At 42.4% G+C, this 12,674-nt stretch overlaps 1 protein-coding gene across 1 annotated transcript in view; it reads right to left on the bottom strand.

The window, feature by feature from the left end:
* The window catches only part of ITGA1 (integrin subunit alpha 1), a 142,555-nt gene that overhangs the window by 19,200 nt on the left and 110,681 nt on the right, over window positions 1–12,674 (bottom strand). Inside the window, exons 17-22 of the mRNA XM_084801684.1 lie at window positions 12,235–12,371; window positions 10,964–11,074; window positions 8,492–8,701; window positions 6,100–6,180; window positions 3,058–3,134; window positions 479–568 (exon numbers count right to left, since the gene is read on the bottom strand). Of these exons, the coding sequence (XP_084657810.1) occupies window positions 479–568; window positions 3,058–3,134; window positions 6,100–6,180; window positions 8,492–8,701; window positions 10,964–11,074; window positions 12,235–12,371 (706 nt within the window). The remainder of the gene's footprint in view (window positions 1–478; window positions 569–3,057; window positions 3,135–6,099; window positions 6,181–8,491; window positions 8,702–10,963; window positions 11,075–12,234; window positions 12,372–12,674) is intronic.

Consider the following 12,674-nt stretch of genomic DNA (forward strand, 5'->3'; position numbering starts at 1 on the left):
TCCCTCCCTCCCACTTCCCCCCTTCTCCCCTCCCCTATGTCTGTGATTGAGGGAGACCTTCTCCCCCTATATATGCTCTTAGAATATTGAGTCTCTTCTTGGTAACTTGCTGTCCTTCCTCTGAGTGCCGCCAGGCCTCCCCATCCAGGGGACGTGGTCAGAAAAGGGGCACCAGAGTTCGTGTGAGAGTCAGATCTCACTCTCCACTCAACGGTGGAGAATATCATGTTCGTCGGCTAGGTCTGGGTAGGGGTTCGAAGTTTACTGCCTATTTCTTCTTGGCTGGTACCTTAGTTTGAGGAGGACCCCAGGACCCAGATCTGCCTGTCATAAAGTTCATCTTGTAGGTTTCCAGGACCCTGTGGATCCTACTCTTTCTTTAAGTGCCTGAGAGGGAATGTTCTCAGCCAGGGACCACACTAGGAGAAGCCTTCGCTGGTCAGAAAGCTGCCGATGAATAGAAGTGGCTCTGGCCTACCTGTAAAACTGTAGTCCCACCTCGTATTTCACTGGGATGGAAATATTTACTTCATTATCGTGAAGGGATTCTGGTGGTTCTTCACTGTCACTGGAAAAGACAGCACAATCAGGCTATCGCTAAATTTGCTCATTCACAGGCTATTTCTATGCAGATTAATAAAATACAAATTTGTGGAATTCTTCATTTGCTTTTACTGAGAGGAGAAAGGAGACTAGAGATGAGTATTGCTCATGGCCCTAAGCTGCTGATTTAGAGTTGAAAACCGCACTGACTTAGACCCAACATTTATGTAAATTGTGTGAACTGATAAGAATCCTCAGGATTAACCATTTAAATGCTGAGATTGCTGAATTTCTCTGGCAGAAAGATTTGTGTGCAAATCACCTCAGCTCGCATTTAAGACATACGAGGAGCTTGTATAGAGACTGAACTAGGCTCGTAGAGCTAGTTGTGAGTCTAAAGTCTTCTTATATTGCTTTTAGCAGTCTTTCCAAACTGAGTCCTTAGCATGTATGTTGTATAAATTCTTATGTATTTCCTTGATTTGGGGTGTAACTTTCATAATATTTAAATTTTGATTATATCCACACACAAATACATTATACACAAATATACCTCATACTCATGAACAAAGCAAGGAGGAGAGATATAATTGAAATAGCCAGATAATGGTGGATGAGGTTGTCCTTGAACCTGTGACAGGTACCTTCACATCAAGTCATTTAAGCTCTCTGCCTTGGTTTTTCCACCTATGACATGGATATTCTACTTATTTATTTTGTTGGTTAGTTTTTTCTTTTTTTAAATTTACTTATTTATTATAATTTATTCAGATTACATCCCGAATGTTATCAAGACAGGGTTTCTCTGTGTAGCCTTGGCTGTCCTGGACTCACTTTGTAGACCAGGCTGACCTCGAACCCACAGAGATCCACCTGCCTCTGCCTCCCTGAGTACTGAGGTTAAAGGTGTGCGCTACCGTGCCCAGCTGCAAAACACAGATATTTTATCATTAACTTTTTTACAGTAGATGTCAAATAAATAGGTGCTGAGCTAAAGTGGAGTGAGTGAATTCATCTACTACTTCATTTTGTCACATGTTGATTCATTTTCCGTCTTTGTAGTGATGATTATGTGCAGCGTCATGCTGGCTACCACAAGCAGAGCCACGTAGCCTCACAGGACGTGATCCACTGGAAAACTGCACTCAGCAGGAAGTTAAAACACACCTCAAGATCTGTATTAATCTTCTGCTACTTTTATTTTTTTTATTTTTTAGAAAATACAAATAACATATTCCTTCTTTAACCAGAATGACTTAGCTTTAAAATACCCATAAATTCTTCATTTAAAGTGACACCTGCTTTTATTAATTTATGTTTTCCTCTTATTGAAAAAATACATTTTTTCCTCACATAACATATCCTGAGTGTGCTTCCCCCTCCCTGTCCTCATCCCTGTCCCTCCCCACCTCTCCCCCTGTCTTGATCCACCCCTTTCTGTCTCTCATTAGAAAATTTAACTTTTCTAAGGCATAATAAAAAATATAATTAGATAAAACAAAAACTAGCAGTGGAGCAGTGGTGATAGCACACGCCTTTAATCCCAGCACTGGGGAGGCAGAGTGTGAGTTCGAGGCCAGCCTGGTCTGCAAAGTGAGTCCAGGACAGTCAAGGCTACACAGAGAAACCCTGCCTCGAAAAACCAAACCAAATCAAAACAAAACTAGCACTTCAGAGCTGGACAAGATAAACAGAAGAAAAAGCCCCATGAGAAGTCCAAAATTTAGAGACCCACTCATCCGCACACTCAGGAATCCCAGATAGCTCAGTGGTTAAGAGCGCTGCCTGCTCTTCCAAAGGTCCTGAGTTCAATTCCCAGAAACCACATGGTGGTTCACAGCTATCTATAATATGATATGATGCCCTCTTCTGGCCTACAGGTGTACATGCAGACAGAACACTATACATATTAGTAAATAATCTTAGAAAAAAACAACATTAAACCGGAAGCCATAATATATACACCAAGAGCATGGTGCAAATCCATGAGGGCCCTGTGCACGCTGTCACAGTCTCTGTGAGTTTGTATGAGCTTTCTTCATGTTGACTTAGAGGCCTTGCTTTCTTGCATGTGTACTGTGATAAAGTTGAGAGTCTCTGAACAATTGGAGTAAAATTTATTGACGTATAAAAGGTACCATGAAATTTAAATCCATATGATGATTCAGTTGACCTTGATAGGCAGCTAGTAAATGTTTTAAAATTAGCAGATTCTGATCATTGTCAATGCAATGTGGCAGATATAACTGATGTGTGATTACAAGATAGTCTGCAGTTAATATTACCAACGACTTCATTTGCTTTGGGTAAGAAGTCTTCTACTTTTGCTGATTACCCCCATGGTATTTTTTGTTTGTTTGTTTGTTTGTTTGTTTGGAAGCAAAGACATTCATGGCCTGTTAACTTCTGTTGATCATATGCAAGCTTCAAAGAGCCACCAGAGTAAAGTAATCAAACTACATGAGAGACATGACATGCATGCACACACCCATGTTCACACATGTATAAACCAACCTTATTGCAGTTAAATGAATGACTGCGTTTTCTGTGAGATGGGACGTATTAAACTGGAATATTATTTTGAAGGCAACCTATGAAATTAAAATAGATATCTTAAGTTAACAGTTGAGGAAAACATCAGCTTTTAACAAAATGCATAATTTATGTAAATTCACTACCTAAACATACAATATAAAATAACTTAAGAAACACTATCTTACAAAGTACAGCCTCATCATAAATAAGGTACAATATACACATGCATTTCCAGAGGTGGGTATGTAAAAGCTTTGCATATCACTGTGGTCTGAGTGCTTTTTTCCATTCAAAGTTCACGTGTCCAAGTTTAGCTGTTAATGTTATAACATTGAGGGTGGGTTCTTTGGGCAGATAACGAGTCATGAACATCCACATGAGTGGGATTAACTCCCTTGTGGAAGAACTCCCAGGAAGCTGCCTTTCTGCTCCTGGAGGATCCAGGGAGAACACACCTTTGAACCAAAAAGTGTGTGTATTTTTTTTTAACAGACATTGGGCCTGACATTGTTTTGATCTTAGATTTCTTCAGCTTCCATATCTGTGAGTAATAAATTTCTCATTCATATGTTACTCTATTCTCGCTATTTTTATAGCAGTCCAAATGCAGCAAGGCGCATGGGAACACTGAATTTAAACACCTTATCCAAGCCTTAGTAACAAAAAAGCATCTATGCAAACCACAAACCAAGAAGAACCATACTACTTGTTTTATTACCATAATTCGCCAGATAAGAGTAGTGAACGTAATTGTGGCATGTTAATAATTAGAGTCTCTTTAATTCAGGAAATTCATATGCTAGCCACCATAATAAAACAGGGAAAACATACTTGATTCGTTAATTTGATAATGTAATTTTTTTGGATAACTATAGAATACTTCAAGAAAATAATACAAAATGATTAGCTCTTTAGAATAATGCACTATAAAAGTATTGAGTTTTGCTTGTTTGTAAGAGTATGCATACTTAAAACAATACTTAGGAAAAACACAAAGCATTTTAAGGTACAACCATCATAAACAGACAGCCATCTTTTGAGAAGCTCTGCCTGCATACAGGGGCTATGTATGACCACAACAGTCACAATGAAATGTAAATTATTTTTTTAAACAGAGATCTTCTTGTCCACTGACCTCATTGTAGTACTTATGAAATTATATTTCTTAATCTCAAATTAAAGTATTTAAAATTGGGACCAGAAAAACTTTTCAGGAATATCTAGTTAATGGAAACTGCCTAAAATTATATCTTTATGATAAATGTTAAACAGAAAAGTGGCATTTACAGCTTGTGGACAGTTGGTGCCGTTCACAGATGGTGTGGCAGAGACCGTAAGGGTGATGAGATTAGCATGGCTGTATTATAGTACATATGGGATTTCCTTTTGTTTTCTTCCCTCCCATATATAATCTTACTTTAAGGGAAAAAAAAGCTCTTTTAAGAAAGATGGTTTCTCTTGTGTTGGAGCACTGATCTGTACTGTCTCCATTCTAGGGAGAGGCCTTTGTTGGATGGGTCTTTCTGGTCCTTCCTTCACCTCCACATCCAGCCTGGACACATGGGTCACGGGATGCTCCGTAGCCTCTGTGTCTATAGGAAGATGCTGGCAGGGATTTGGCCAGAGAAAGCCACTCTCTTTACTGTATAGTCACGCTATCCTGAAATAGTTAAACTAAAAGTCTACATCTTGAACCGAAGAATAGGCTAAGTGTGAAGCCGAAACTGAAATTTCTCTCAAGTTCTTCCCACTGCCCTTTGTATAACCCAAGAGATATTTTGATTTAAGCTTTTATCCCCACACAGGAAACTGCTGGATAGAGAAAGAAATATTTAAGTTTAATGCCTTTCTCAAAGAGTGCAAGACAACTTGGTATTCGGTTGCAAAGGGTAAGTGGACTCCTTTATGACACATAACCTCAGAGGGGTTTTTCCCCCACATGGATCAAAGACCTAGGTGGTAAGAGCAAATCATCATCATCATCATCATCATCATCACCATCATCTTGGAAAAAACCTAACAGTTTCTAATCATGTATCTGACAGGAGACTTGAATGGAGACTATTTGAAGAACTCCTACAAGAGTTCTATTAAGAACAAAAGGCAGCCTAGTTTAAAAACAGGCAAAGAAAAGGACATGGTTGGTGTTCATGTCTGGAGTCTTAGCACGTATGAGGCAGAGGCAGTAGAACTGCTGAGAGCTCATGACATCCTGGGCTATATCATAAGTTTAGGGCTAGCCTGGGCTTCAAAGTGGACCCTGTCTCAATTTTAAAAAAAGATTGTAGTAGATATTTCTCCCAAGATCGTGGGTGTGCACATGCATGCATGTGTGCATAAGCATGCACATACGTGTGTGTGTGTGTGTGTGTGTGTGTGTGTGTGTGTGTGTGTGTGTTTGTGTGTGTGTGATCACTTGCTGTTAGGGAAATGCAAATCCAAGTTACAGTAAAACATTACATCTCATCCTCCAGAATGGTGATGATGGTGATGATGATGGTGATTGATGATGATGACGGTGATAAAATAGTAGTGGTCGTAGTGATGATAATAATATAACATGGAGATAGAGCTCTAATCACTGCCGGCAGGAATATAAAAGGTTTATCTGCTTATCTACTATAGATTTAGCCTTTGTATTTGGATGTGACTTAAAAACACTAAGCTTTTGATTTTGTCTTAGTCTTCCTGAGTTCTATCATAATATAAGTCAAACTACTAATGTATGTAATTAATAAACACTGGAGGTCTCTTCCTTCTTCTCTTGGCTCTGGAGTATGTGAACTCCAGGATGAAAATACCAGAAGCCTGGAGTGTGACGGTAGCCTGCTTTCTGGAGACGTGCGCGTCATATACAGATGATGTTAATGAGCCCTCTTTAGCCTATTTTGTGAAGTCACAAGTCCCAAAGGCCCCCCTTCCTAACGTTGTCATATTGGGGTTAAATTTCAATGTGTGTGTTTTAAGAGAGACACAAAGTCATCTCTAGCAGCTATCAGGCTGCACGCATTAAGCACTCACCATTTCTCCCGTCCTCAGGAAAGGATAGCCAATTCTACATGTGATATTGTGGTTGGATTCACAACTGTCTTTCTGGATCCCCTAAAATGGAAAAATAAACATAATTAGAACAAAAATGCAGGTGAAATATTTAAATTTGTCACATTAGAGTTTTCCCAACTATGCCTTAGCAGCCACCTAGACAGGATTTGTCTCTTGGTCTAGCCGGGAGAGTCACCACAATACCACAGGATTGCAGGTCCATAGCTCCTGGGGATCTGAAATCAACACTTGAGGCGCCTGAGGGACAAAGCACACCTCACTGCCCTGCAGAGTAGTCAGTGGCTACAGGAGCACTAAGGGCACTCGTGAGCGGGAAACTGCAGCAGTGGATGCCTAATGCACACATCTGCATTCTCAGAGCATCACACAGGTCCAAGAGTTTGGCGTCCTCCACAGAAACAAGGCTCTAACCTGCAACTACCAGGGTTTGAGCCCTGACTCCACCCAGCACATATTACAAGTGAAGAAAGCGTGGTCTAAATAAAAGCATAAGGACTTTCTTGAATTATCAGCCTTGCACCATGGGTATTCCTGCCTCTCTGCTATGGCCAGAGCTGTGCACTATGGGTATTTCTGCCTCTCTGCCATGGCCAGAGCTGTGCACCATGGGTATTTCTGCCTCTCTGCCATGGCCAGAGCTGTGCACCATGGGTATTCCTGCCTCTCTGCCATGGCCAGAGCTGTGCACTATGGGTATTCCTGCCTCTCTGCTATGGCCAGAGCTGTGCACTATGGGTATTTCTGCCTCTCTGCCATGGCCAGAGCTGTGCACCATGGGTATTTCTGCCTCTAAGCCATGGCCAGAGCTGTGCACCATGGGTATTCCTGCCTCTCTGCTATGGCCAGAGCTGTGCACTATGGGTATTTCTGCCTCTCTGCCATGGCCAGAGCTGTGCACCATGGGTATTTCTGCCTCTCTGCCATGGCCAGAGCTGTGCACCATGGGTATTCCTGCCTCACTGCCATGGTGAGAAAGCCAGCTAGAGAGGTTACAGGCAGTGCCTTTTAACATAGTTCCCTTCACAGAGAAAGTCCAGCAACAATGATTGTTCCTCCACCTTACACTTGTGTTTTGCATCTCTACAATTGTTTCATAGTCACAATTAATATTCTGAAACCAAAATATATTATAGTATCACATGACCCTTATTTGATGAGCCTATATTAGTTACCATGTCTCTAAATGATATCAGAACAAACAACAGTGACATAATAGTAAACAATTTAAATTTATGGAAACTAGACAACAATGTTTTAACATTATGTATTAGTGTGTGTGTGTGTGTGTGTGTGTGTGTGTATTATAGTGCTGAGATTTAACCAGGGTCTCATGCATACTAATTTCCACAATTTAACTACATTCCTAGACCGGTATTGGTTTTTAATATATATATAAATATTCACATTAACATTATTCCTTTTAATGTGAATCCCTTTTAACTTGGGAGACACATTTGGGAATCAGAACCAAAAGCTAAGTTCACACTTGGAAATACTGACAAATGATCCACATCCTATGGAGGGGATTCTTGTCAAATTACTAAAATATCTGATGCGCAGGTACGTTCCTGCCCAGTTGAGCAAGAATGTATAAATAATGCCATAAATAAATAACACGTGTTGTCTAACAGAAATATTTGGCTAAAGTAAAGATTTTTTTCATAGAAAGAAAGAAACAGTATCTCCATTTTCTCAATGGAAACTTTCCTTTCAATGCATAAACTCCTCTCTGCATCTCCATTTATGGTTTTAGCTTTGATTATTATATCTTTTCCTTGGCTGAACCTCAGTTTCAGTAGCTTGATGGCTCTGTGAAACACAGAATCTTGAACTATCAGCTGTCTTTATTAAAATACTATGTCCAACAAGAGACATGCTTCTCCAAAGAAACAAAACAAAAGCTTTAAAAAAAAAACAACAAAAAGTTGGTGAGGGTGAGGGTGGGTGAGATGGCCCAGTGGTCACCAGCCCTGCTCACGCTAGGTTGTTCCTGCAGAGGACTGGAAGTCAGTTCCAAACATGCACATGGCTGCTCACAATAGACTGTAGCTCCAGTTCACAGAGCCAATGTCCTCTTTTGGCCTCTGTGATGCTGGGCACCAGGCACACGTACAGTGCACAGGCACACATGTAGGCCTAATACCCCTGTGCACATAATAAAACCAACGAACGTTTGTAAATATCTTAAAAGCTTGCAACTATGACCACTAGTGTATTGTATATTAGCAAATTAACGAAAATGCTTTCTACTCTTCTCAGATCAATGTAATGAAACTAATTAGCTCAGTAGCATGAAAAATGGGTCCCATAAATAGTCGTTAAGAGAATGGATGAAAAACAGCACATTTACCTCAATTCCGGAAAAAATCAGGTTTGAGGAGTACTGCACTAGTGCCCTGGTGTTGTAGGCGCTATCTCTTTTGTTTCGGACTGTGAGGCTGACATTGAGCTTGTCATTCTGGGACCTGACAATGAGCAGGCTCTTCTCTGTGGTGGACACATCCAGGGTGAGGTCTGAGGTGCACTTTTCCTTGTTTCCACAGTCTTTGGCAAAAGGAATCTGAAATGGTCACAGGAACATATTTTTCATGGTGTAGATAAACATCACTGAAAACTACCTATGAACTCGTGTAACAGAAATGGCGTGGCATCCAAGTAAGAGAGACTGCTCAACGGAGAAAATGATTGTATCGCTGAGATCTTAAGGGATTTTTACATTCGCTGCTGACTTTATGGGAGAAAGAATAAATGTCGACTTGTACTCTTAATTTCCAAGTCGTTTAAGGGAGGTAGTTTCTGTAAGTATTTTGTGCTAGTGCTAGTGTGTGTGTGGACACTTTCCAAACCTCAAGTAGAGAACTCTTAGATCTAAATCTACCCAGCTTTATTTCTGTGATTTCGTAGTTAAGAGAGAGAGAGAGAGAGAGAGAGAGAGAGAGAGAGAGAGAGAGAGAGAGAGGGAATGAAGTATTAAGGAAGCCTGTCAAAGAGGCAGGAGAATGGCCCAGCCGTGTACCTGGAAACTTCACTTGATTCTTCTTTTTAAATTCCCTCCTTCCCCTCTCCAGCCTATCAGCACACACGCCCTTCCTAGCCTCCACTCCATCTCTCCTGTGTCCCCTGTCACGTCACCTACCATCTCCTCCTTACATTAAAGAAGCCCATTGCACCAGCATCCAGCACCTGTTTTACCTTCAATCATTTAACATGTGGCACCCGCTGAGCTAAACCAAAACAGTCAACAGCATCGCACTGTCCTTTAAAATGTGTATAACCTGGGTAGTGGCACCAAACCCCCAAGATCTCACTCTGCCCTTTGAGTCCGGCCGTGTACTTGCTGTATCACCTCCTCTGAGCCAGTGTGTAACTTAAGCTTCTTCAGCCACCCACACTGTAAGCCAGATGCAAAACCACCCAGTCCTTCAGGGCACGATTTAAAAGTCACAACCTCGTGGGGCTTTCTAAGACTCCCCAGACTAGGTAGAATTTTTTCCCCAAATCTGAAATTCTTCATAGCACATTTAGTTCCTGCTGAAAGCCCAATTTGAGGTGAGACTTGAGCACCTTGTTGCATGCATGTAAGGTGACAGATGTGTTAGCAAAGTTGGAGGGGAGACTGGAAGACGGATGGATGAGGAAAACGAAATTCTCCGTCCTTACAACTTTTCTCCGCCGTGGCTGCTCTTGTGACAACTCCTTCCTGTCTGTCCCCTCTCACTCTCTGATGTGATCTTTGAATTTGGGAACAACTGAGTTGGCACAGCTTAGTATCTTTTGTTCTTGGGGTAACGCTGTGCCCCAAAAGAAGCTGCTCTGTTTTCTTCATGCTGTGGTGGCTTGAGCGAGAATGGCTCACATTGGCACACAGATTTGAATGTCTGATCCCCCAGTAGTGGAATTGTTTGTGACAGACTAGGAGGTGTGGCCTTGTTGGAAGAGGTTTGTCACTGGGGGTGGGCTTTGAGGTTTCAAAGTCCCTCTGTCTCTCTCTATGTCTCTGTCTGTCTGTCTGTCTGTCTGTCTGTCTGTCTGTCTCTGTCTGTCTGTCTGTCTGTCTGTCTGTCTCTCTCTCTCTCTCTCTCTCTCTCTCTCTCTCTCTCTCTCTCTCTCTCTGTGTGTGTGTGTGTGTGTGTGTGTGTGTGTCTGCTTCCTGGAGCTTAGGATGGAAAGAACTCAGGTACCGCCCCAGTGACATGCCTGTCGCCTATTTCCCACCGTGATGATCATGTAGCCCTCTAACACCTTAAGCAGCCCCTCACATGAAATGCTTTTTTTTTGGAAGAGTTGTCATGGTGTCTTCTCACAGCAACAGAACAGCAAGTAAGACTCAAGCTTTGTGCCACATGCCTCCTTTACACTACAGGAAGGCAGAGATAAATCTGCACTATGGTCTAGTGGTTAGCTGTGGTCCAAGTATGAGGTCCAGTATGAATGCATCCCTTATCCCTAAACTGTCTCATAGTGCATCCTTATATGTTTAGTAGGACAAATGCCCTTTTCAATTGCTTATTTAAATCCCAGCAAGAGGAAGCTAAAGGAACTAGGAGACGTCTAGAGTTGCCCAATTCTGTGTGTGTGTGTGTGTGTGTGTGTGTGTGTGTGTCTGTCTGTCTGTCTGTCTCTGTCTCTCTGTCTCTCTGTGTCTCTGTGTCTCTGTCTCTCTCCCCCACCCCCACCCCCGTCTCTCTCTCTCTCTCTCTCTCTCTCTCTCTCTCTCTCTCTCTCTGTCTCTCTCTCTCACACACAATGATTTAAATTATCTGTCTGTGTGTTTTTAGATTTTCTAAGGCATTCACAAATAGACATTGTAACTTAACCTTACATGTTCGTGGACTGAGTTTGGCAGAGCGTCATCAAGCACAGGCCCATTTTCTGGATCAGTGAGATTAAAGTCCAGAGTCACTCTCACGGAGTCCTGAAAGTCATGCTTATCCTACAAAGTGAAATATAACATTTGTCATTGGCGTCATATCTACTGGACTTTACGACTCTGTTGTGACATCCTTCTGTCCCTGTGGCCTGCTGGAAAATTCCCATGAACCTAAGCTGACCTCTCACCTGAGCAGGCCTTTGTGTCACTGAAGTGTTTTCTCTTTCCTGTTTGACAAGGGCTCCAGCTGGAAAGCGGAGCCTCTAGACTATGACAGGTAGGTCTGCTCGTGCTCCACAGAGAGGTTGCTGGAATTCTCCTGATAGCTCCCCTGCCCGGATATGCCCCGTGATGTGCTCCAGAGAGGTTGCTGGAATTCTCCTGATAGCTCCCCTGCCTGGATATGCCCTGTGATGTGCTCCACAGAGGGGTTGCTGGAATTCTCCAGATAGCTCCCCTACCCGGATATGCCCCATTATGTGCTCCACAGAGGGGTTGCTGGAATTCTCCTGATAGCTCCCCTGCCCAGATATGCCCCGTGAGCTACATGGCAGAGACCATGTTTCTCTTGAAACCTGGTGCCAGTAGTCAGTTTCCAGTACTTCCAGTCACTTTACCCAGGGCAAACTCTTCAAATGCAGCTGTCCTCCCCCCATATGCATCTAAACCTGTGCAGTTCTGCCGTGTATACTGATATGGAGATGGCGAGAGTGTGGCTAGTGTCTTCCATTCCGGTACAGTGTTGAGTACAGTGTTGCAAGTCATGGTCTTTATACGTGTTGCTGTGAACTGGCTCAGCAGCCCTCTGAGATGAGTAGCTATGGCGATTTTTATTTTATACTGACTGAGCTTCTGAGACTAAATGGCGTCCCCACGGTCATTCAGAACACCAGGATGCTCGGGTACAACTATAACCCACTCGGCTCCCAAACAGATGTTAAAACAGCAAATACAATCCAAAGGGATTTTGTGACGTTTGAAACTAGTTCATTCCTTTTAGCGTTGGCCCCTGGACAGAGCTGATACACTGACCTTGTACATATGGCTGCAGCCCCTGACAGCAGGCTGGAGCGACATCTGTCTGATGCTCATCAAATTGTATACACATTCTAACCGGTCAGTTTCCACCTCTGAATAACTAAAGAAGAGGCATGACCACCCCCTCCCCCACACACGTCAATCTGAACTTGGAATAAGGCAGCTGTAATACATGATTTACTTGCCAACATGTAGAAGGAGTGCCTGGTGCATTCTGACTCTTGGACCATGATGTTTCTTTGAATCTTTCTTTCCTGAGTTCCAGAGAAAAAGCTCCGCGATATCTGCCTCAGCGAATCAAGGGTTACACGGTACTGCAGATCTATAAGAGGGAAAGCAAATTTGACAGACATGTTTATTTGGGAATGAGTCTCACCTGATCCAACTTGTTGAATTCACATTACAGAAAAAAGCTCGCGCTAATGAAAGGATAAAATGTCCTATACCGAGAACACTATATTGCTACAATGCAGAGACAGAAGCACCCATGGGCATGGCTTTGGGGAAGTCAGTAGAACGGCTCTTTGACATGACCATGCAATTAACACCTAAGTGATAAATATGTGTAATGTGCTTACACGCACTCACACTCACATATACATACATGTGAACTGTGATTTAGAGT

Source organism: Acomys minous (assembly GCF_964271855.1).
Source record: "Acomys minous genome assembly, chromosome: 11".
Classification (NCBI taxonomy): Eukaryota; Metazoa; Chordata; class Mammalia; order Rodentia; family Muridae; genus Acomys; species Acomys minous.